The 20,075-nt window shown below is 48.8% G+C and overlaps 2 protein-coding genes across 4 annotated transcripts; one reads left to right on the top strand and one right to left on the bottom strand.

Moving 5' to 3' along the window:
- Positions 1 to 1,091: 1,091 nt before the first annotated feature.
- LOC120896836 (protein sprint) lies at positions 1,092 to 12,618 on the top strand. Of its 2 annotated transcripts, none has more exons than XM_040301313.1 (14): positions 1,092 to 1,556; positions 1,638 to 1,785; positions 1,859 to 2,074; positions 2,155 to 3,089; positions 3,162 to 3,351; positions 3,426 to 3,611; positions 3,682 to 3,838; positions 3,917 to 4,470; positions 4,548 to 4,959; positions 5,054 to 5,155; positions 5,222 to 5,386; positions 8,142 to 8,593; positions 8,675 to 9,308; positions 9,408 to 12,618. In XM_040301313.1, the coding sequence occupies exons 1-14, from the start codon at positions 1,204 to 1,206 to the stop codon at positions 9,653 to 9,655; spliced, it is 4,752 nt and encodes a 1,583-aa protein (XP_040157247.1). In that variant the 5' UTR covers positions 1,092 to 1,203; the 3' UTR covers positions 9,656 to 12,618. The 2 variants fall into 2 exon arrangements, with proteins under 2 accessions (XP_040157247.1, XP_040157245.1); XM_040301311.1 differs by having other exon boundaries at positions 5,054 to 5,386; positions 8,675 to 9,043; positions 9,110 to 9,308.
- A 1,579-nt stretch (positions 12,619 to 14,197) lies between these two features.
- On the bottom strand, positions 14,198 to 19,964 carry LOC120896839 (zwei Ig domain protein zig-8). 2 transcript variants are annotated; one of them, XM_040301322.1, is made up of 6 exons: positions 19,007 to 19,964; positions 18,403 to 18,702; positions 17,853 to 18,311; positions 17,576 to 17,753; positions 16,555 to 16,691; positions 14,198 to 16,491 (listed from the first exon to the last, which is right to left on the bottom strand). In XM_040301322.1, exons 2-6 carry the CDS (start codon positions 18,470 to 18,472, stop codon positions 16,382 to 16,384), a joined length of 954 nt encoding a protein of 317 aa, XP_040157256.1. In that variant the 5' UTR covers positions 18,473 to 18,702; positions 19,007 to 19,964; the 3' UTR covers positions 14,198 to 16,381. The 2 variants fall into 2 exon arrangements, with proteins under 2 accessions (XP_040157256.1, XP_040157257.1); XM_040301323.1 differs by having other exon boundaries at positions 19,554 to 19,964.
- Between the last annotated feature and the right edge of the window lie 111 nt (positions 19,965 to 20,075).

Below are 20,075 nucleotides of genomic sequence, written 5' to 3'. Positions count from 1 at the left end.
TTTATCTATGCAATGTTGAAGTGTTGTGTTGTTGTCGGTTGTGTAGTTACACATTAGCCCCAAAATGTAACTAATCCACCAATGCTCATCGTGTTCGTAGTTCGTGGGAGAACAGTTACCATTGCTGGTGGCACTGGTGGTGGTGGTGGTGATGGTGGTCTATGCAATGATGTTGCGACTGTCCTCCCCATGGCGACGAAAACGAGCTTCAGAGCACGTACAAATCTCCGTACCAAGCTCCCCACCAGCTGCAACACGCCCGGTCCCGCAGCCGACAAAAGACGGGCGACCGAATCAATTAAGCCGATTGAAAGAAGCTCGCGACGACAACGCTGAAATATAAATGTGCATCATTCATTGAGTAAAAGAGGCAATCAAACAGCCGAGCTCGGGGAGGGGCGGGAGTAGAGCGACACGTTGGTTGCCATTGCTACGGCGAGCATTTCAAAAGCATACTTTTTTTTCTCCCCCTCCTTAGTCGCCGTTATGCCCCGTGCTGCATGTGTTTGTGTGTGATTGTTTGAGGAGTGAAGGAGGTTGGGGGAATGTGGTTACCATCTCCCGTCTTCGCTGTCGAACCGAAACCAAATAATAAAGCAAGGTCTGCTTTGCTTGGGTGCTCTTATCGAAAGTTAAAAAAAACTCGGCTGTCTCAACACGCACACACACACACACACATGCAGCAAAACGGGTAAGACGCGCGCGTGAATCAGACGGCGCTGGAATTTCTTCTTAAACGTGTGTGATGCATCATCCACATGATCACCCAACACGCACCGGAGGGCATGTTTGCGCGACAGGGAAGATAAAAATAAAAAAAATAACCAATCAAACGCGTTGTTTACATACGTATGCTGCCATGGAATGCATGTGCCATACCCGCGCTGCAATTGGGCAGACCGATCATATTTGGGGAATTCCATTCGCGTCGCTTGAAAACGGTTCGGCGCAAAGCAAGCGCGTGTTCAAGAGGGCGCGCGCACAAATCGTTGTCGCGTTGGGGGTTTAATCCGTCCGATGCACTTACGTTTGCTTTTCCCTATCGCAGGAACGCATGTGTGTATGTTTACTCGCTGGACGAGCGGTGGGAGGTAGAGTAGAGTGGTGAGCAACGATCGAGACACCCGGTTTTTTTTTGTTTGCCGTTGTTGGACGTCCGAGTTTGTGCGTGCCCGTGTGTGTGTGTTTGGTTGGTGAGCAGTGATGGAATCGGAAACGGACGACAACTGCTACGAGCGGAAGGACATCCCGGTGGACAGCTTTGGCGGGGATTTCTACCACAGCCGAGACGTCACCACCCGTCAGCTGAACCGGAATCTCCTGACGCACGGTGGCTCCGATCTGTCACCGGCGGCGGCGGCAGCGGCCCTTGGACGCCCGATTTCACTGCCCGCGAAGCTGCCCAATCCCGATGGCGGTGCAGCGGGCAATGGACGCGATCAGCTCGACAGTGGGGACTGCTCGACGCTGATTCGACGATACGCCGAGGTGACCAAGTTCAAGCAGGAAACCACATCCGGGAACAGCGCGAACAACGGAAATCGGCTTTCGAAAGGGTAAGTTGGTATGGTTTGTGGATGCGTGTTCAGCGTCGCTCAGCTTGCAAACTTGCGCCTAACGCTCCTCCTCTTCGGCAGACCTCCAGAATCCTCCCTAGCATTGGCAAAGAAGCGGCTCAGCGCTTTGCACACGAGCGTACAGCAGCATGAGGTGGAAACGATGGACGACGATATGATGCCGCTGCTGTCGAGCAATCGCGAACTCTCGCAGGAGGAGCTGTACGAGGTAGGCACTCGAAGAGCGCTGTAAATCGTGTAACTTAATCGTTTAATGCGGCGTTTGTTTGGCATTTCCGCAGTCCCACACATCACTGGTATCGAGCTCGGAGGGTGGCATTATGGCGGAGGGCGAGGAAACTTCCAGCGACGAGTCGCAGGAATCGAACAGTTCGGCCAATCACACGGCGATCGTCATGAGCCTGCTGGAGCGGTTGCTTCGCTCGCACCCCGTCTGGTTCCTGCCGGGCATTCAACGGTCCGGCGCAATCCATCTGCTCCAGGGGAAGGAGGAAGGGGTAGGACACGGTCGCGTTCAAACTTTTTGGGTGTTACCGTATGTACATGTAATGCTTTTTTTGTTTGTTTCTTCTTCTAGACCTTCATCGTGCGCGGTTCTAGTCAGTCGAAAACGATGGCCGTTTCGGTGCGTTTGCCGGCGAACGCAGGACCGTACATCGAACACTATCTGATCCAGTCGAACAATGGGCAGCTGAGCCTGGAAAGCTCCCGCTTCAAGTTCGACTCCATACCCGCCCTGATTGCGCACTACACGCAGTGCTGCGACGAGCTGCCCGTACAGCTCTGCCTTCCGGTTGCGTTGCGGGAGGCGAAGAACCGCCAGCAGCTGTCGTCGCTGGCCCTGCTGGGTCAGGAGTTTTGGCGCTACCCGATGGCCAGCTCCCCGAAACCGAAACCAATCACCGGGCCGGCACCACCCGGCACAACACCGTCCGCCACCTCTAGTCACATGAACACCCCGTCCGAGGCGACACACTCGAGCGGGCTCGGCATATCCGTACTTAATCACACCCCGGTCGGACATGCGGCGTCGGTCGGGACCGGTGGCACCTCGCTCGGCACCGGCGGCATGGTGAATGCGTTCGGCGAAACGCCCACCGACACGTTCTCGACGCTGAGCAGCTTCACGGTAAGCAACGGGCAGACGCTGCTCAGTCCAGAATCGATCGACAGTGCCATCATGATGTCGCCGATGGACCCGCACCAGCACCAGACGGGCATCATCGGGAAGACGAGCACGTTCAAGGCACGCAAGCAGCAAATCGTTTCGCCCACGGCGGCACAGCACGAGGTGGAAAAGCAGATCGAGCTGTTCAACGCTAACATACTGGGGCACAGTAGCGGTGCCGGTCATTCGAACGGTGAAGCCACGGGCGGTGAGATGACCAGCTCCACCTCGTCGTCCATGGAGAGCCGGCCGGATGATGCGCTCAACGCTACCGGCACGCTGGAAAGGAAACCGCGGGCACCAAGGCCCACGCCACCGAACACGCTCAACATTAAGCCGATCAGGTATGGCGTACTGTTCGGGATGCTTCAGATACGAACTGGACGATGGTGTAGTAATATCTTTCCCACTTGCAGGAGTCCACCGGCACCACCAGCGAGACGTATTAAGCTGCAAATAGCAGAGCACAGTCCGACGGTCGAGAGAACTACCTTTACGTTCCAAAAAGATACCGACTTTACACCGACGACGGGATTTCCTACCAGAGACACATCATTCCAGCGCAGAGAGCCGGCAGTGTTGCCGGCCAGCATTTCCACCATTGCGGTATGCAAACCACGGTTCTTAGTTCTCGTTTCAGATGACAATAACCAATGTGTTTCTTGATCTTGAATGTGCAGGGTTCGCAGGTTAGCAACACTGTGTGGTATTGTGACAGCGACAATGTAGCCGACAATGGTGTGGAAAAGCAGGCCACGACACAGTCCAACGATCAACACCAGGAGCACGACCATCCTAGCTTCAGCGTACCGACGAGCACTCGCGTCAGCCGCCGCAACAAACGAAAAGAGTCAAAGCATTATCAGGTTCGTGTTGTATCTGCTATTTTACGCTGCGGTGTATATAATATTGCTTTTTTGTGTTTGCTTTTGCTAGGAATCGGACATTTTGGAATCACCTTCCGTTTACTGCAGAAGTACGCTGGTGGATAAAATAAGTGACTATGAGGACATTTGGTCACAGGACGCTACCAAAAGCGATCGCCGGTCACTGCTGGGCCAGCGCCATGGGATATTTGGGCACGAGGACTTAAGTATGTGTCTTTTCACAAACAGGTTTCCGAAAACAGATGTAAAATTTAAGTCATTAATCTTTGTTTTTCCTGGTTCAGCTCTCAAAGGACTCGTTTCACCATCAATAGAGTCGATGAGTTACAGACAGGGCAAGCTCACCTCTTACCGTGGCCCGGCCGCACACGGTGCGCACACGTACTCCGTGGACAATCTTGCCGTGGGCATGGGCGGGCACGATTCGGCAAGCGATCGGGCCAGCACCCCGACCGATCGGCACGGTGCCCGTCCACCGGTTGCGCTGAAAACGTTTTCCCCAATACCGAAGGATGACGGCCGGTTCGGTCGGTCGGTGCTGACCGATGTGCGGCAACGTTCGTGCATGAACATTTCTCACACCACGCCCGTGGGCACACCGGTAACGCTGGAGGATGCGTTGGGTGGTGCGGGCCAGGAGCAAAAGCAAACCAGCCCGTTCTATGCCGATCCTGCCGACATTCTGAGCACCATCATCCGGCGCAGTCCGCTAAATCGTTTGGCTTCGTCCAACAGTAGTCAGCGCCACTCGGAACCACCAAAGCAGCTGTTTGGCAATGACGATGCGTTACCTTCGGCGGGCCATCCATGGGGCAACGGGAACGGATACAATGTGAATGTGAGTAACGTGCGCGCATTCTTGAGAATGAGCTGGAGCGGAGTTGTTTTTGCTTATACGACATTCAACATTTTCAGAACAACTTTGCCGCCTCTCTGGACGAGCTGGCGCTGGAGAAGAACGACTCAATGTTGTCGGGCGTGCGCATGCATGCGCTGAGCATCGCGGGCGGCAGCAGCGGACAAGGGACGAACGATTACGATTCCGACATCCGGTGGAAAACACCCACCGCGTCGCTGAAAACCATTGAGCCGGCCGCGAAATCGCTGCAAAAAAGTACCGACAGTCTCATGGGCATGGGCCGACCGGTCACGATACACCAGATAATCGCCAAGAAGCTTCCTGCCTTGAAGCTATCGGAAAGATTGCTGGAAGGTTTGCTGGCGAACGATAGCGGCATCGGTGCGAATGGTGAGTCAGGGTTCGGCACCCTAGGACACCGAGGGCAACGGAAGTCGGCGTACGATAATGTGGAGAAGCAGGCTAATGGTATGTAACGGTAGCGGAAGGTATTATTACGCATCAATCATCGTTTTTCTTACTTTGTGTGCGTTTGTTAATTTCATTCACTACCAAAAAAAAGCCTATGCGTCATCTGCAATCAATAGTGCGCACTCGGACGATGGGACCGTCTTTTCGGAACCGTGGGACAGCTCCCAGTGGGACTCATTCCTTCCCAACGAACGTAAGTGGTGTTTGGTTTCGGTGCGTGGCAGTGCGAACCTAGCTGTAACTGTTACTGTGTTCGCAGAATCTTCGATGGAAGCACCGGGCAATAGTAGCTACGACCACTGCGGCTCGACGGCCAAAGACACTCGCTACCGAAAGGACGGGCAGCAGCACCAGTTACCACAGTCGCAGCAAAAAGTAGCTACAATATTGCGATCGCGTAGCTGCCGAGATCGGGAAATTTTATGTAAGTACATTCGATATAAAGTGAGTACACAGTGCAGAATGTAGAAAGGGGCTGTGCTTGTCAGAAACTGTAAAACCAGGAGTCAGGAGGAGCTGTTCAACCACACGGGACAGGAAAAGAAAAACAAAAGAAATGGGACAAGAAAAGGACAGCTTTTCAAGCTATCGCATTTGGGCACGATTAGGCAGTTTGGGAATTTTCCATAAACTTAGGTGAATGTGTTCCGGACAGGGGGTAAAACCCGTGCCAATACTCTACCTGGACTTGAATGCCCAAAATGGTAGTTTGTTTAGGAGCATGCGGGCGGCTGGGACGGGTAGTGCGGGTGTGTCGTGCATTAAACTGCTACCCGTGCATGTTGTGCGATGGTGGGACGCTTCTCATGCATTGCCGGATGCTGTAAGGGGTTGGCAATGTTGCTTTACCGTAACCTACATAATCCACCGACTGGCTGTTGAATTCAGCGGGTTTATTGCGTCAGCCACCTCGCATCCTTTGACGAATCGGTGGTCGGTGTCTGACATACATTGTAATGAGATCAACACGGCGCATCGGTGGTGGCCGAGAGTAATGGTGCCCGATAAGTGACGAAGCCTTCGGGGCCCCGGCCGAGCATACCAGGCCAGCAGCGGTCGGGGAGGTCGGGTGTTTGTGTGTGTGTGTGTGTGCTACCATATTATTCATGCTCTTCCGCTATCTTTTGCTGTGCGGCTGCTAGCGCTGTCCCGGAACGCTACACTCATCGAAGCGTCTGATAAGTGGCACTGGCTCTGTTTGCACAATGATTACTTAGCAGGGCGGTGGGCGGCTGAGGCGTGTGCAGCATGGGTGCTACTGCTGCTGGAGTGGGTCGGTTTGTTTATTTGCCTTGACTTGCCTTGAAACGTGTAAAATAATGCACTATTTGCATGGGGTTTATTGCGTATCGGGTCGGGCGTGGGTGGGGCCTTGAAGCAGCCACCTATTTCGGGACCTGCTTCTAGAATAGATCCGGCTGTGCGTTTGCAATGTTAGGAATGGTTGTCGTGCAACGGGGAAGGGGCAGGATGGCCAGCGAATGAAAAGGGCAAACGAACGGTAAATGTATGCAGGCGGATGCGTAATTTATTGTGAACTTGATGAGTCGCTCTTTACTCATCGTGCTCTCGTGCGTATCGGCCCCGGGATGATCGGCGCCCTTCCGTGCGTATTTGTGTGCGTGCGGCGGCGGCGGCGTCGGCTCCGGCGGTTAAAGTGAAGACTTTGACACTTTCTTTCTTTCCCTACGCACGATAAGGACAAGGACACATGGCACACGGCGGAGAGGGGGAAACAAAAAGCCGAAGAGCGAGAAAGCATTGTAGTGGAAGCTGATGCGCGTCAGGCTCAGTTCGATTGTAGTGCTCATGGGAAGCGGTTCGATCGATCACGGTGCGATTAGTGCGATCGGGCGCACGGAAATAGCGTAGCCTTTTGTGGGCATTTGCGCGTGGACACGCACCCAACGGCCACAGACCGCTGTGTCCCGTTTGACGAAGCGGAATCCCATCCTTCCGAAAAAGGGAGAGACGAGGCACGCGCTCGTCTCTTCGCCAGTCTAATGAGAAACTATCGTTTCCGCCGTTTCGTGCAGTCGGGCAAAAATCGTTTCTCTATCTGCCATGCGGTGGTGCAGAAGGTGGTCACATGCAAGATACGTGAACCGGAATGAAGCTACCGTGATGAATTGCATCTTCGTCGAAGGGGCTGCCGTGTCGCCCTCGTCGTCGAGTGGATGCGGATACGGATCTCGAGCCATGCGGGCAGGTAAACGAGGCAGGGCGTCGGCCGACAGTGATGGATCTGGTCCCAAAGCCTCGGCAAACATCGTTCACGGGCCAGCAGCAGCAGCGCAGGGGATAGTTGTTGCCGTTGCGTCAACGCCATTACGCCACGAAGGTGAATGCCGACAGCCGAAAGCGGGCTTAGCTAGTGCTGCTAGGTCCGATAACGGGGCAGTCGCCGCGAACGGCGTCGGCAAACAGCGGCACCAACTAGAAAACCCCGCCCGGGTTGAGTGGCAGTCGCATGCACGCGCTGCACGAAAGCGTCCAGCCACCGAAGATGTGAAGTGTTGGCAGGCGAGCCACAGTTTGCAGGCTCTAAGCTACAGCACCGTCGGTAGTGGTGGTGGCGGCCGGTTAGATCGACTGTTGGGTGGAACGTTCGGCGTGCAGGACGGGCTGCCGGTGCCGGAGTGTGACTATCCGTGCAAGCGGGCACCACCGATCGCCGCAGCTGATGGCAAGTTTTGCTCCGTGCTGCTGCTGGACGGTTGGTGTCGCGTTGAGTATGACGAGTGTGGTTCGTCCTCGTCGCTTTCCGACTATACGATCATGATCGACGAGTGTAGTGGCGCCCCGCTCGACCCGAACGTGCCGCACGATGCGGACGTGGAGCAGCTGTTCGGTTTGGACGAGCAGGGCAACATCATCATCAACGTGGGCCACATCGAGGAGGAGCGCGGTCGGGCGCTGTTGGTGAAGAAGCGGCGATATCGCAAGATATTTAGCCGGCTGGATCAGGGCAAAGAAATTAACGAAACGACACGATTCGATGGCATGTGGCAAAAGCTGGTACATAAGCTGTTCACTTGCTGCGAAGAGAAGCTTGTTCGAGGTATATATTTTCTATTGGTGGCGGGATGGGAAATAGGCGTAGAGTGGTTTAATTCGTTGATACTAACTTCATCTAATCTTTTCTATTCCATGCGCTCCCATCTTTTTCTCTCTTCCAGGTCATCCACGCAACAGATCGTCCCACAGTGGTCCGGGCGAATCGATTGCCACGTACGCCTTCTACCTAGCGAACAAGCCGGACTCAACGTTCTCGCGCAACATAAGCAACTTTATCGCCTGCACCAAGGAATCGAAAGCGGCCCCCCATCCGCAGGTGGTGATGCGCAACATGCGCCAGTTCATGTCCGGCATGAAGAATTACCTCGTGAAGCACGGCGAGGGCGACTTCGCGGGCGAGGTGCAGAAAGCGCGGGCTCAGCTAAAGCCGGACGAGTTCCTTAACCTGGACTCGATACTGGAGGAGGTGATGCACCGGCTGGTGATACTGCCGCTGCGCGAGCATCTGTACAGTTTGTTCGTGGATTACTACAGCCAGTCGGGCGATATACAGCTGATTGTGGAGAAGGTGCGCTCTACGGCGGGCCGCGGTCCGCTTGCTTTCGGGATCAAGGTAAGTAGAACGATCCGCGGATGGTGAAGGGCGCCCGTTGGTGTAGCCCGTTGCTGACGCTTTTCGAATCTCGATTATTAGGGCAATGTGATACCGCCGAGTCCGACAGCGATGCGACAAATTGCCACGCTCTTTGTGCGTCTGCAGGAGGCGGAGCTGCCCCTGGCCAAGCTGGACCTGCTGCTTGCCGCAGTGTCGACCATCTTCGAAGCGACGACGTGCTGCAACGGGCAGCAGCTGAGCGCGGACGACTTCCTGCCGGTGCTGGTGATGGTCGTGGCACACTGTGGCTTCATCGGTGCTGAAATTGAGGCCGAGTACATGTGGGGTCTGCTGCAGCCGTCGCTGCTGAGCGGCGAGGCTGGCTACTACTTAACGGCCCTGTGCAGTGCGGTCCACGTGCTTAAGAACTTTAGCCTCAGCGAGCAGGAAGGAACATCGACATTAGATGTAAGTGTTTGTTGTGTACCACCTTGCAAGTGTCTTACTATTGATTGCATGCTTTCTTACGTGCAGTGGGATTCCTCTACGATGCCAAACTGCTCCTCGGTGCTACGCGTAATCATTCCGGATGAGTACAACGGTTCTATCCAGACGCGAACGCTACCAATCAGACCGCATACCACGACAAAGGAAGTCTGTCGGATAATTGCTCACAAGGCGAGGATAACGAATGCCCAAGATTATGGACTATTTAAGCTGATCGACGGTGAAGGTAAGCTGGATCAGCGCAGCATGCAGCTAACTTCAACTCGCACTAGCGCTTTTTACAATATATTTGTATTTGCTTGAATTTTTTCCGGTTTTTCGACAGAAACTCTTCTACATGACACCGAATGTCCGCAGGATGTCCGGATGACGGCGAAAGGGAAACACTTTATGATAGCATACAAACGGATCGACGCAAAGATAGCGTGGCCTACCGTGATGCCAAATAATGCTGCTAGCAACAACAACACTATGACCGCTAGCACTACTAATAACGCTGCTAACAATGCTATCAATACTATCACTACCACTACTACTACTATTACTGCGAGTGATAATCATCTAAAAGTATAAGCAAACAATGAATTAAGCTTCCATCGTTAAACAATTAAGTCTGATATACTCTTTGGTCGTAAGGTTGTACTATTTTTGCCGTGGTGTAACAAGCCCCACTTGTCCCCTCTTTTAATCGCTCACCTCATTTCTGTTGAAGTAGCTCCCGCGGGGTGCGATGTGCGGGCGCTGCTAGACAGCAGTTGTAATTGTATTAACGCAAATAGTATACACCATATAATCATATACAAACCATCATATATATACAACCGTTATATAAAGTCAGTGACGGGCAACGGCGTGGTGTAGCGCGTGGCCGTCAACGCTTCTTGCCCTAGGGAAACCTCACTATCGATTCTCGTACACAAATGCAATGCAATTCTACTCTGGATGAGTTTAGATTTTAATTCACCAATTAACGCATATAATCCCCCTTTAATCTGTAGCATTTTCTTCTTATCTGTAGGCGGAAGAAGTGAAGATAATTTTAACCCACTAATGGCTAGAACAAAGAGAAATCGTGAGAGAGGGTTAGCGTGGACGCACTCCGCGGACACTAGGTTTTGGTAAGCTGAAGCATACCTTCCTGAGCTGTAGATTGTTGTTTTAGAGGACCGAAAAGAGCGTAGTAGTAGTAGTAGTAGAAGCGAAAGATCCGTGAAGTTAGGACGTATAATGCCATTCTCTGTGATGAAGTGCGTAAAACAGAAGCATGCCTCGTGCTCACCATCGAACCCCCCGCCCGTGTCCCGGTTTGCAACCAAAACCTCCGCCTCTCACGATCGTGTCTGTGTAAGAACAGTTGTTTTAAGCGTTTTTTTTTAAATTGATTTGTTAACAATGTTTTTTTTACAAGCAAAAAAAAAAAAAGAAAAGGGTCACCAACGATGGAGCGTATGGAGCTTTTCATTGTACCATTTATATCTCTCTTACCTCTCGTGTGCACTGCGTGTCGTTAACTCCTCCATACTGTACTCCATTTCCGGCCCGTCATCAAATGACAACGTGTGTTTGGCCCGTCAGAGTTTTTTGTAGAACAGGTTTGTCCTTAGTTTCAGTCAACAAAATTGATAAACAGTCCACAATGTGAGCACATCGAATGGCGGACAGTGGTCTCGCCACCAGGAGCTTCCATCTGAAAAAGGACTAGTCAGGTCAAAGGTCACAAGTAGTTTTGTTGTTGTAGTCGTCCCTCCTGTTGCGTTGTGCATCGGTGTTTGTGTTTGCAGTTAATGCATCTGAGAAGGCACGCTTTTCGTGATATCGTTTTACGAGACAATAGAAATCTAACTTATCTTTCATGCCCCTTTTTCCCTCATCTATATCTGCCTTTCTTTTTCACGCGCTTGTGCGATTTAGGCCCCATTTGCTCCCAGACTGGGCTCCGCTGGGCTGTGCTGGGTTGAATTGCTTTCGCGTTCGCAAACGACAATGAATTAAGAGTGAAAACATGTTTATCTACACTTTAGACGTTTCTTGCTACTACTGCATCTAATGTTACTACTGTAAAGCAATTAAGTAATTACTAATCTCATTATTCTTGTTCCCCCACTGGGATGGTGGGGTGTAGTTTCTTCCCCTCAATCTCCCCCTGCTTGGGTGCCCAGGACTTTGTATCGAGTTTTTGAGTGTGTGTGTGTGTGCGTGTGTGACAGTTTTTTTCTTCTTGCGTGTGTTTGAATGTGTGTGCGTGTGATTGTTTGTGTGTGTTTGTTCACCTTTTTAATGAAAACACATACACACTTACCCCAACCAACCAATCAACTATATGTATATTTAACATAAACTACAAAAAAAAACTCTTTTTTCTTCCTCAACTATTTGCCAAAACAAGAAACCCCCTCTTTATCTAAGAAAACAAAACACTAATAACTTTACCTTAATTGCTCATAATGCTCGTGATTCGATGAAAAGTGTGAAAAGTGCAGAAAAGAAAGGAACAAAAAGGAAAACTGGTTACAGAGAATACAAAATGAAGGAATGAAAGTGAAATAGTAAAACAACACCACACAAACCAGGCACTGTCGAAACGAATTGCTCATCAAAAAACAAAAAAAAGGATAACAAAAAAGGAAAAAGAAAGTGAAACACAATAGACATGTTCTTATCATACATAATGCATTTACAAAGCGCGTGAAACAAAGCAAGCCATCATGCACATGCAGTACTAGTTGCAGAGTGGAAATGGATTTCGAAACAAGAGATACAAACGTAGTAGGCCAGGGTGCAGTTAGTAGGTAGAAAAGCAGCTGTGGTTGTGTTTGTTGGGTGGGAGGGGGTTGGAGGCTCAGGAATATGAATGATAACTCTTATACTCTATTTTTGATATCTATCTATCTTTTCCTCCCAAAAACGATCCGTCGATCGTCCCCTAATCCCCAATAGTAGTGAGAGTGCAATGGGCAAAAGAACAGAGAACAGAGCAGAAGAAAACAAGAAATCACAAGCGCACTTTAACAAAGCAACCAGTAAACAGTATTAAATGCATTGAATTAATAGCAACAGATAGCAACAGAAGCCACCTCCTCCACTCCCCCCACTTCTGCTCCCCTTGCTGATCGTAGAGCAGCACACACACTAGAAACTGTAGAAGAGCTGTGTGTGATGTAGTGCGTGAGTGCAGATGCATAGATGCAATGAAGTCCTACTAACCATTTCTGCAAACATTCGATTCGTAGGCAAAAACACACACAAAAAAACGATAGAAACTGCTGCCACATTAACTAACAATGCAAAAAAATAAAACTAACAGAACGTAACGGAAAGCGCATTAATTGTGAAAGTGGAAAACAAAACACTGAATGGAAATGATGCGAAAGGAACATTTAAGGCCGAACTCATACTCGGCACACCGGCGCTACGGAAAATATCTTGCCAAAATAGGTATAGGAAGTTTTTTGGAAACATCTATTTTTACACCACAAGCGTATTTATTGCAGATAACTATAAAATAAACTCTCTCTATATATATACATACATACATACATACGTACACAAACCTGTCGCCGTTGTAAAAGAGACTATTTGAAAGAAATTATATTTTTAAAAATCTATGAAAAATCAACAAATAACGCTTTTGCACACACAAACAACACATCTTGAAGCTTTTTATTTTTGGGGGGATTATAGTTTTCGAATACTTTATTTGTTCCATTTTCATAATTGTTAGGTTGCCATGTTTCATGTAAAGTTACAATATACCATTATACATTATAGTGCTTCGTTTCATTATTCTGTGTATATCGGTATATATATATTCATTCTGGTTCGATATATATATATATATACATACACACATATCTAGAGCGTTAGGACCACAACCATTATTTTCGCTTGTCAGTTGGAAATACTGCGCATTGTTTTATATTTTATGTTTTGTTTTGTTTTCTTGTCCCACTTCTCATACCAACCAATATACTATGTTATACCAAAAAAAAAAAAAAACGGAAACGATCTCTCATATTGTAGTGTATTACCCTTCCCCATATTCTTTTATATTTACTATTATAATGTTTTTTTGTTTCTCTCTCTTTCTTTCTTTCTCTATCTCTCCCTTTCTCTTTCTTTCTCTTTCCTTCTCTCTGTTTTGCATTTACCGCAATTCGGTTTGCATGTTCTTTTTCGCTGTTGTATAATAATACCTCTTTGTTTATAAAAAAACTGTCTTTCTTGTTTTGTTTTTTTTCCCCTTCTTTGCTCACTCTTCGTTCATTTAGCATTTGCATTTTTTGTCGTTCGTTTGTTTGCTTTCGTTTCGTTTTCTTGTTTGTATGAAAAATAAAACCTCTCAAATGATACTTCACAACCAACTTCGGTTCCCGCTTTTAGCTTTTCCTTGTTTTGTTTTCCTTCTTTGTTTCTTCCTCTTTTTCTTATTCTTTTTTATTACATTCGTATAAATCGATACAATTAGCTATCCTCTTTCACTCACTTATCTCATCTACTTCTAATGGGCTCACTCATATGGTTTTGTTATTTGTTTGTTTTTATGTATTTTGTTGCTGCACTAGCATTTTGGGGGCCGTAGGAGGGGGAAAAGGGAGAACAGGGAGAGGGTGAAATGCCTATGGCACTCTCCATTCTCCCCTCAACCTCCCTTCCCCACTCCTTACCTATCAGGGAGGGGAAGAGAACGGACGCAATAGAAAAGCAGTCCCCACGCAAGACGCCCGACCCGACGAAGTGGACGCAAAGTGTGATTTTCATTGGCAACTTTCTTCTCTGTTCGTCACCGTTTCGCTCATGTTGCGATGTTCGCGATGTGTCTTTCCCTTTCTGCACAACCTGGTTGAGTTCGTGTATTTAGTGTTTTTGTTTTGTTAGTTTATTTGTTTTGGTTTTTTTGTTGTTGTTTATTTGTAGCAAGGATTAAGTATAGCGGGACACATTGCCCATTCCGTGTGTACGAATTATTGCTTCGGTGTACGAAGCACAGCTATTAAAACACGGCTAGTTGTACATATTGCACACACGTCAGTGGTATTCAGTGTGTGTAAATGGTGTGTTTCGTGTCTGTGCGGAGTATTTGCTACCTTAACACTAAGACGTTATTTTTTCTTTTTAAAAGATAACAAATATATTCTCTTACATGCTAAATTTCACTCGAATTTCCAGTTAATAAGCGCCATATTAGTTGTGTGTGTGTTTTTATGGGGAATCTCTGTTTGTATTTTTTTTTTTAGCGTGTGTTCGGAAATTGTGGGTATTTTACGTTCTCGTTCTGTTTCGTTCTTTCCCCATCAACCCACGCCACGCTTTCTGCAGAGATGCATATTTCGCTTCTGCTCATCACTCTATATTACCACAACCATCGGTCTATCCAACGACGTATGTATGTATCTTTCACCTTCTTCTGCACGAGTTTCGTAATACTGTTTCATCAAAAAACCAGGACAACACTTAGTGGTTAGCGATTAGTGGTTGATAAATATATGTATATAGTGGAGTGTGTTTGTAGTTATCGATAGTTTTTTTTTACAAATTAGTTACGTCCAATTCGTTGCTTGAGCCGCCCTCCCCCCTTGACTGGCGCAGCCTTCTTAGCTTAGCCAATAATGATCCCGTTGGACGTAATGTTTTGTTGTTGTTTTTTTTTTTGCATGTGCAAAACAGACGCCGCCCGTAACCTAGCGACAGCACATAGAGCTATGCGAAATTGGGATATGCTTGTACGGTTTATAGAAGGTTTAGTGCACATTGAGTTTAGCAAAATATAGGAGAAAAGAGGGAAGGGTGGGAAGTGTGGAGTACCGATGGGATATAAAGTGTTTTTTTGTTTGTTTTTGTTTAAAGACTCAAAGAAACCATCACGTGCACTACACGAGCGACAGGACTCCAGGCATTGGGTTTTCACACACACACACACACACTCACACAAACACAGAGAGAAGACACACCGACTTATCTTTCCCTACCTAAACGTTGTCCTTCTGCAGCCTATCCTCACCTCCTAATCCTCCCCCCACCCTCACATTACCCGCTAATATATATGTAGATGAACATTTATAAATCGGCATTTTACATCAATAATTTGTATGAATTTTTGTGGGTAAAAGGGGAATGGGAAGGTGAGGGTGGGGGAGAGGGATGCTTTATCTATGCTTCGCACGCATTAAGTCTAATCACAACCGAAGACTGATATTATTATTATTATTATTATTATTACGCTAAACATGTGGTACGATTAGTTTTGCGCAACTGGGCAATTTCCCAGTTGCGCAAATGGTTAGTTAACGAGTGGGGGAAAATAGTTTTGCGTGTGTACAAATATATTGCTGCTGTGTGGTTAGATAGTTTGCATCATTGTGATGTTTTGTATGCTTTCCGCTTTACTTCTTCCTTTTTTGGGGCGTGTGTGTCTTCTAACATTGCCCCTTTCATTCGCGCGCTTCCTGATCGCAATTGTGTTGGTTTGTTTTTGATCCTCATTTTCACACACCCGCCACCCGGTGGATGTTTCACATCCATTTAATCACAACCTTTTCTAACAAATGCTGTTTGTTGTTGAGCACGTGCATTGGTTTTTTGGGGTACAAACGGTCCCTCTTTCTTTGGCCGCTCCGTCGAAGCCGACGACTTTGTGACGAATATAAATATATTATAGTTATGTATGAATGAATGGTTTCCCTTTCGTTCTCCTTCTGACTGTCCCTTCTTATGTATCTACAACCACAAACTACACCCACCAGCTGGGTGTGATGCCTGTGCAGCTGGGAATAGCACGTGTGCTGCTACCAATACCCATGCACTGCGTATCAAAACTTATCAAACTTGCTTATCAGCTAGTACAACCATGGACCGACAGTGTGTAACAACTGTCGCATTGAATTGCTAATCTACTGTTGCCGAAGTACGAGCATAGTATGTGCATAGAGCGTGTGCAAGTAAACAAGTCCTGAATAGGCAGAATGTACGAAGAAGGTGGAAAAGGGTGTTTCCCCGTCAGCTGCTGGGACCGGGTAGAATGAAGCGAATGCAATCGCTGCAACTGCATTCGTGTGCATTGATATGTTAGGGTCAGGGGGGGGGGAGTGGAGAGGGGGGATATTACATCGGTTTAGTAGCATGCGGTGGCTTTAGTTGCCGCTTTGCTCGGTTGGGGATAATTCCATCTCCGCTCTGGATCGTCTCCATTGGCAAAGCGAAGAAACATTGAGTTTGATGTGACGGAAACAGGGGTAAGCTTTAACGAAAATGTGGAAAAAAGAGACACAGGGGGTGGGAGTTTTATGCTTCCGAAGTCGACAGTCACCGGACAGTGTTGAGGCAGAGCAACAGCAGCTGGACGAACATGATGAGACCGGCCAACGGTTGCCACTGGGGACCGCTGCCATGCTGCATTGCGGCAGGATTTTCACCTAGAAACGGATAGTGAACCCCACGTTAAACGAGAGAAATAACACCCAAACAATTCTACCTACCGTTGAGCACGTGTACCGATACCGTGGCCTGAGCAATGTCGGCCAGGGCACATGTGTAGTTGCCCGTATCGTGCCGATTGGCGTTGGCAATGTAGAGCCGGCTCATCGCACCACCGGGTAGCAGGTCGGTCTTGACGCTGGAAGTAGACAGATGCAATTCGAGAGCGCATTATTTCACCCGGTGATAATGCAACACAGATGGAACGCGCGAAGAATGAGAATGAGTGGTCGCTATTTTTAGAAGGGATTTTATTATAAAGAATGGATGGATCCACTGCAGGAGGAAACTGGTGCACAACATAGTTGTGTGCGGCCCGGTTGTCGATCCAGAGAATCGTATATTTGAGGGTTCTGATAATTTTGGAATACTAACGTGATTCTTTATTACGCGAAGTTATCCTTTTGTAATGGGAATTGAACTCTACGACACTCTCTTGGGATAGGCTGATTTGAAATCCAATTGGATTTTTCTAAGGGTACCGTAGAATCCAATTCCCGTCACATAAAAAGTAGTGATGGGCATTTCGGAGCGCACCACCGGCTCCGGAGCCGGTTGGAGCCATCACTTAATAAAGAGGCGAATGAAGGCTTTTTACTCAATGTTTCAATACAAAAAATCCCGTCACATAAAGCTCACTTCCTTTAAGAAAGAGTCAAAAACCCAGCTCGTTCATATTAAAGAACTGAACGGCAGTTCTTTCGTTCTTTTAGTTTTGGGTGTTGTCTGTTCTTTCAGAAACAACTCGTATCTTTGTCTCTTTCGTTCAAAACAGTACATCAACAGTTCAATAGTTCGTCCGTTCATTCATTTAGCCATGTCACGAGAAGTTCATAAAATCTGCCGACAACCTTCAGCGTTCTCCTGTTCAAGAGGCAATTTACATAAACTGACTGGTGAACTGAACTACTTGGTCAACGCAGTTCGCTCATTAGCTTGAAATAATTGAACGAAATGACCGAATTCCGTTCGTTATTTCCATATCTACAGGCAGAATTTAATGCTGTAAGAACCACCCCTTACCTGATGCCACCTCGGCTGGTGTCGTAGTTGAGCATTCGCATGCCGTGCTTCCACGTGACGTAGCTCGTCGGTTGCGGCACCCGGCTGATGATGCACTTCAGCTCGATCGTGCTGCCCGGTTTGTAGAACTTGTCCAACGTGGCCTGGCCCCGCTCGTCTATGATCTCCACCCGTGGCACTGCGAAAAGACCGGCAACAGTTTGCCATTTAGCTCTCACCCAATGCTTGCAAGCGGTCACTCTGTATGTATGTGTGTAGCCGTGGACGAAACACTTACCAACTACGAGCAAGTACACCAGGTAGACGAGCGGCGGATAGGACGAGATCTGGCACTCGTAGTGGCCCTCGTCCCGCTCGTTCGAGTACTGGATCAGCAGCTGCCAATCGTTCGGTGGTTGGTACTGGAGCGAGTAGCGCGAGTCGCTACTGTACGTCTGCCGGCCGACGGTGATCAGATGTATCTCGTCACCCTTCCGCCGCACCCAGCTGACCGTTCGCTCGCGCAAATCGTTCACCCGGCAGTGCAGATACACGTCCGCCCCGAGCTGGGTGGTGACGTTCGCGGTCATGTTGGCATCGTCGAAGAACGGGTACGGATCGTGCGTGGTACTTTCGGCCGACTCGTCCTCCTGCTCGTCGTCATCGCTCGGCAGATCGGTGTACGGTACGGAGATTTCCTGCCAAAAGTTGCGCGGCAAACTCATAAACGGACTGCTCGACTGGAGGGCGGAAGATTCTGCAGAGAAACACAGCACAGGAGAGAGGGAAAAAAGAATCAACATGAAGATGCGTTTCAGTAAAAGAAAAAAACCAGAAAAAACACTCACTCAGCACCGATCCTGACACGCAGTGCAGCAAAAGGTAGATTGCCGCTACTCCATTGGCCGGCAGCTTCATAGCAGCATACTATGTTGTTCGACTCTTTCCCAAGTGTGTCAATTCGTGTCCTTTTCACTATTGGTGAAGGCTTCTTGGACCTTTTTCGTCACTTTTGCTTTTCCAATGTCAGTCGGTGCTGCCCGTGGTCGGTGCTGTCGAACGCCGTTCACATCGCCTACTTTTCCAACACTAGCAGCTCCCGGCGATGGTTTCGATGGTGCGCCATCGGTGAAGGGTGGAAAAATATGCTGCAAATGCGTGCGAACCTGTTATTACCCTAGACGGGAAGCGGAGAAGAATCGTTCTCCGACGGTAGACATTTAGCCGATGGATGCATCCAACCGTGCATATGTAATCAATCGCAAACGGCAACACAAACGGACCCGCGGACGTGCCACAATGCACTAATCAATAATTCCGCAGTGTTGGATTTGGTCCACACCAGGACAAGGGGACCGGGACACGCCGTAGGAGCTCGGGAGTGCATTTATTCTCCAGTGGATTAAGCGTGTGCAACGTTTGCCTACCGCAGCATCCACTGGGTCTACTTACCTAAAGCTAGGATGGTTTAGCACAGCATCATGCAGAGCAAATTACGCATTTTCTCTACAGTTGGCCCCGCAGGCAGGCAACATCAGCGAGGAAAGAGTTTCGCTTTGCTTTGGTTGCTTGGACCCGTGATGTTTTCCGGTTTACTTTTTGCCTCGTTTCACCAAATCACACAAACACACACGCACACATTTATCGACCCACTGTACTGCTGCGGGTTCCCGTTTTTCTTTCACAGAAGCACCGAATTTTTGGCACGACACGAATGTAAATGGTCACCACCCACACACCTCCCTGCACCGTCCGTCACAGCCACTGCGGTCCGAGCAAGTGTAACATGTTGTGTGTTTGTGTGTTTGTGTGTGTGGCTATGCCACCTAGGTTACTCTAGGAGGCCATGAAGGCAGAAAACATGATGGCGCACTCTTGCTTCAGGGCGCTGCGATGAAAAGACGAAGAAAGGGACGCGCTATCGCCACGCGGGAAAAAACAGGGAAAAAGGCGGACAAGATACACACGCGAAAAACTTGCTGTGCACACTACTGCTTACCCCCACCAAGTGGTCCACTGTCTTCCCAGTGTCCTTTCTTTGTGTCCTCGTTCGCCTGCACCTGCATCACTGGGGCCAAACCAAAGAGGAGGGCAACCAGTGGAATGAAGGTATTTGACACGTTTTTCTCACCACACACAACAGCACAGTTCCAGCGTGGAATTAAAGCGCTTCTATTGCTATTAGATTCTACTTTTGGCGTACAGATTCGAGGGGCAGAAATTTGGTTAGAAGCTTTCCGAAGGAAGAAAAAGCAACACTGCTCTACGCTGCTCGAGATGATGCTGTGAGCAAGTGAGGGCTGCGCGTGTGTCTGTGCATTGTGCACGTGTGTGTTAGTACACTGTACCTGCAGGAAACGAAAGTTTTTCGTGATGGGGGATTAGGGGGGGAGAGTAAGACGGTAAAAGGGGAGGTGTTGGAAAAGTTTGAGCGCGCTACAAAAGGCCTCCCTAATATTGCTCCCGTGCGAGAGCTTTCCGGTGCCGTGGTCCGGAGCATACACGGGAGCAAGTTTGCAAA

The sequence above is a fragment of the Anopheles arabiensis genome, chromosome 2, assembly GCF_016920715.1.
Source record: "Anopheles arabiensis isolate DONGOLA chromosome 2, AaraD3, whole genome shotgun sequence".
In the NCBI taxonomy this organism is placed as follows: Eukaryota; Metazoa; Arthropoda; class Insecta; order Diptera; family Culicidae; genus Anopheles; species Anopheles arabiensis.
Note: the sequence above shows the minus strand (reverse complement) of the source record. Positions and strands in the feature narration are given on the sequence as shown.

Excerpts from the sequence above, each read along its gene's own strand:
- LOC120896836 (XM_040301313.1), top strand. The coding sequence starts at position 1,204 with ATGGAATCGGAAACGGACGACAACTGCTACGAGCGGAAGGACATCCCG. Across the intron at positions 4,960-5,053 it reads TGTGGAGAAGCAGGCTAATG|CCTATGCGTCATCTGCAATC; the intron begins GTATGTAACGGT and ends ACCAAAAAAAAG. Across the intron at positions 8,594-8,674 it reads CGCTTGCTTTCGGGATCAAG|GGCAATGTGATACCGCCGAG; the intron begins GTAAGTAGAACG and ends CTCGATTATTAG.
- LOC120896839 (XM_040301322.1), bottom strand. The coding sequence starts at position 18,472 with ATGAAGCTGCCGGCCAATGGAGTAGCGGCAATCTACCTTTTGCTGCAC. Across the intron at positions 18,312-18,402 it reads CGTGTCAGGATCGGTGCTGA|AATCTTCCGCCCTCCAGTCG; the intron begins GTGAGTGTTTTT and ends GTTTCTCTGCAG. Across the intron at positions 16,692-17,575 it reads ACCAGCCGAGGTGGCATCAG|CGTCAAGACCGACCTGCTAC; the intron begins GTAAGGGGTGGT and ends GTCTACTTCCAG.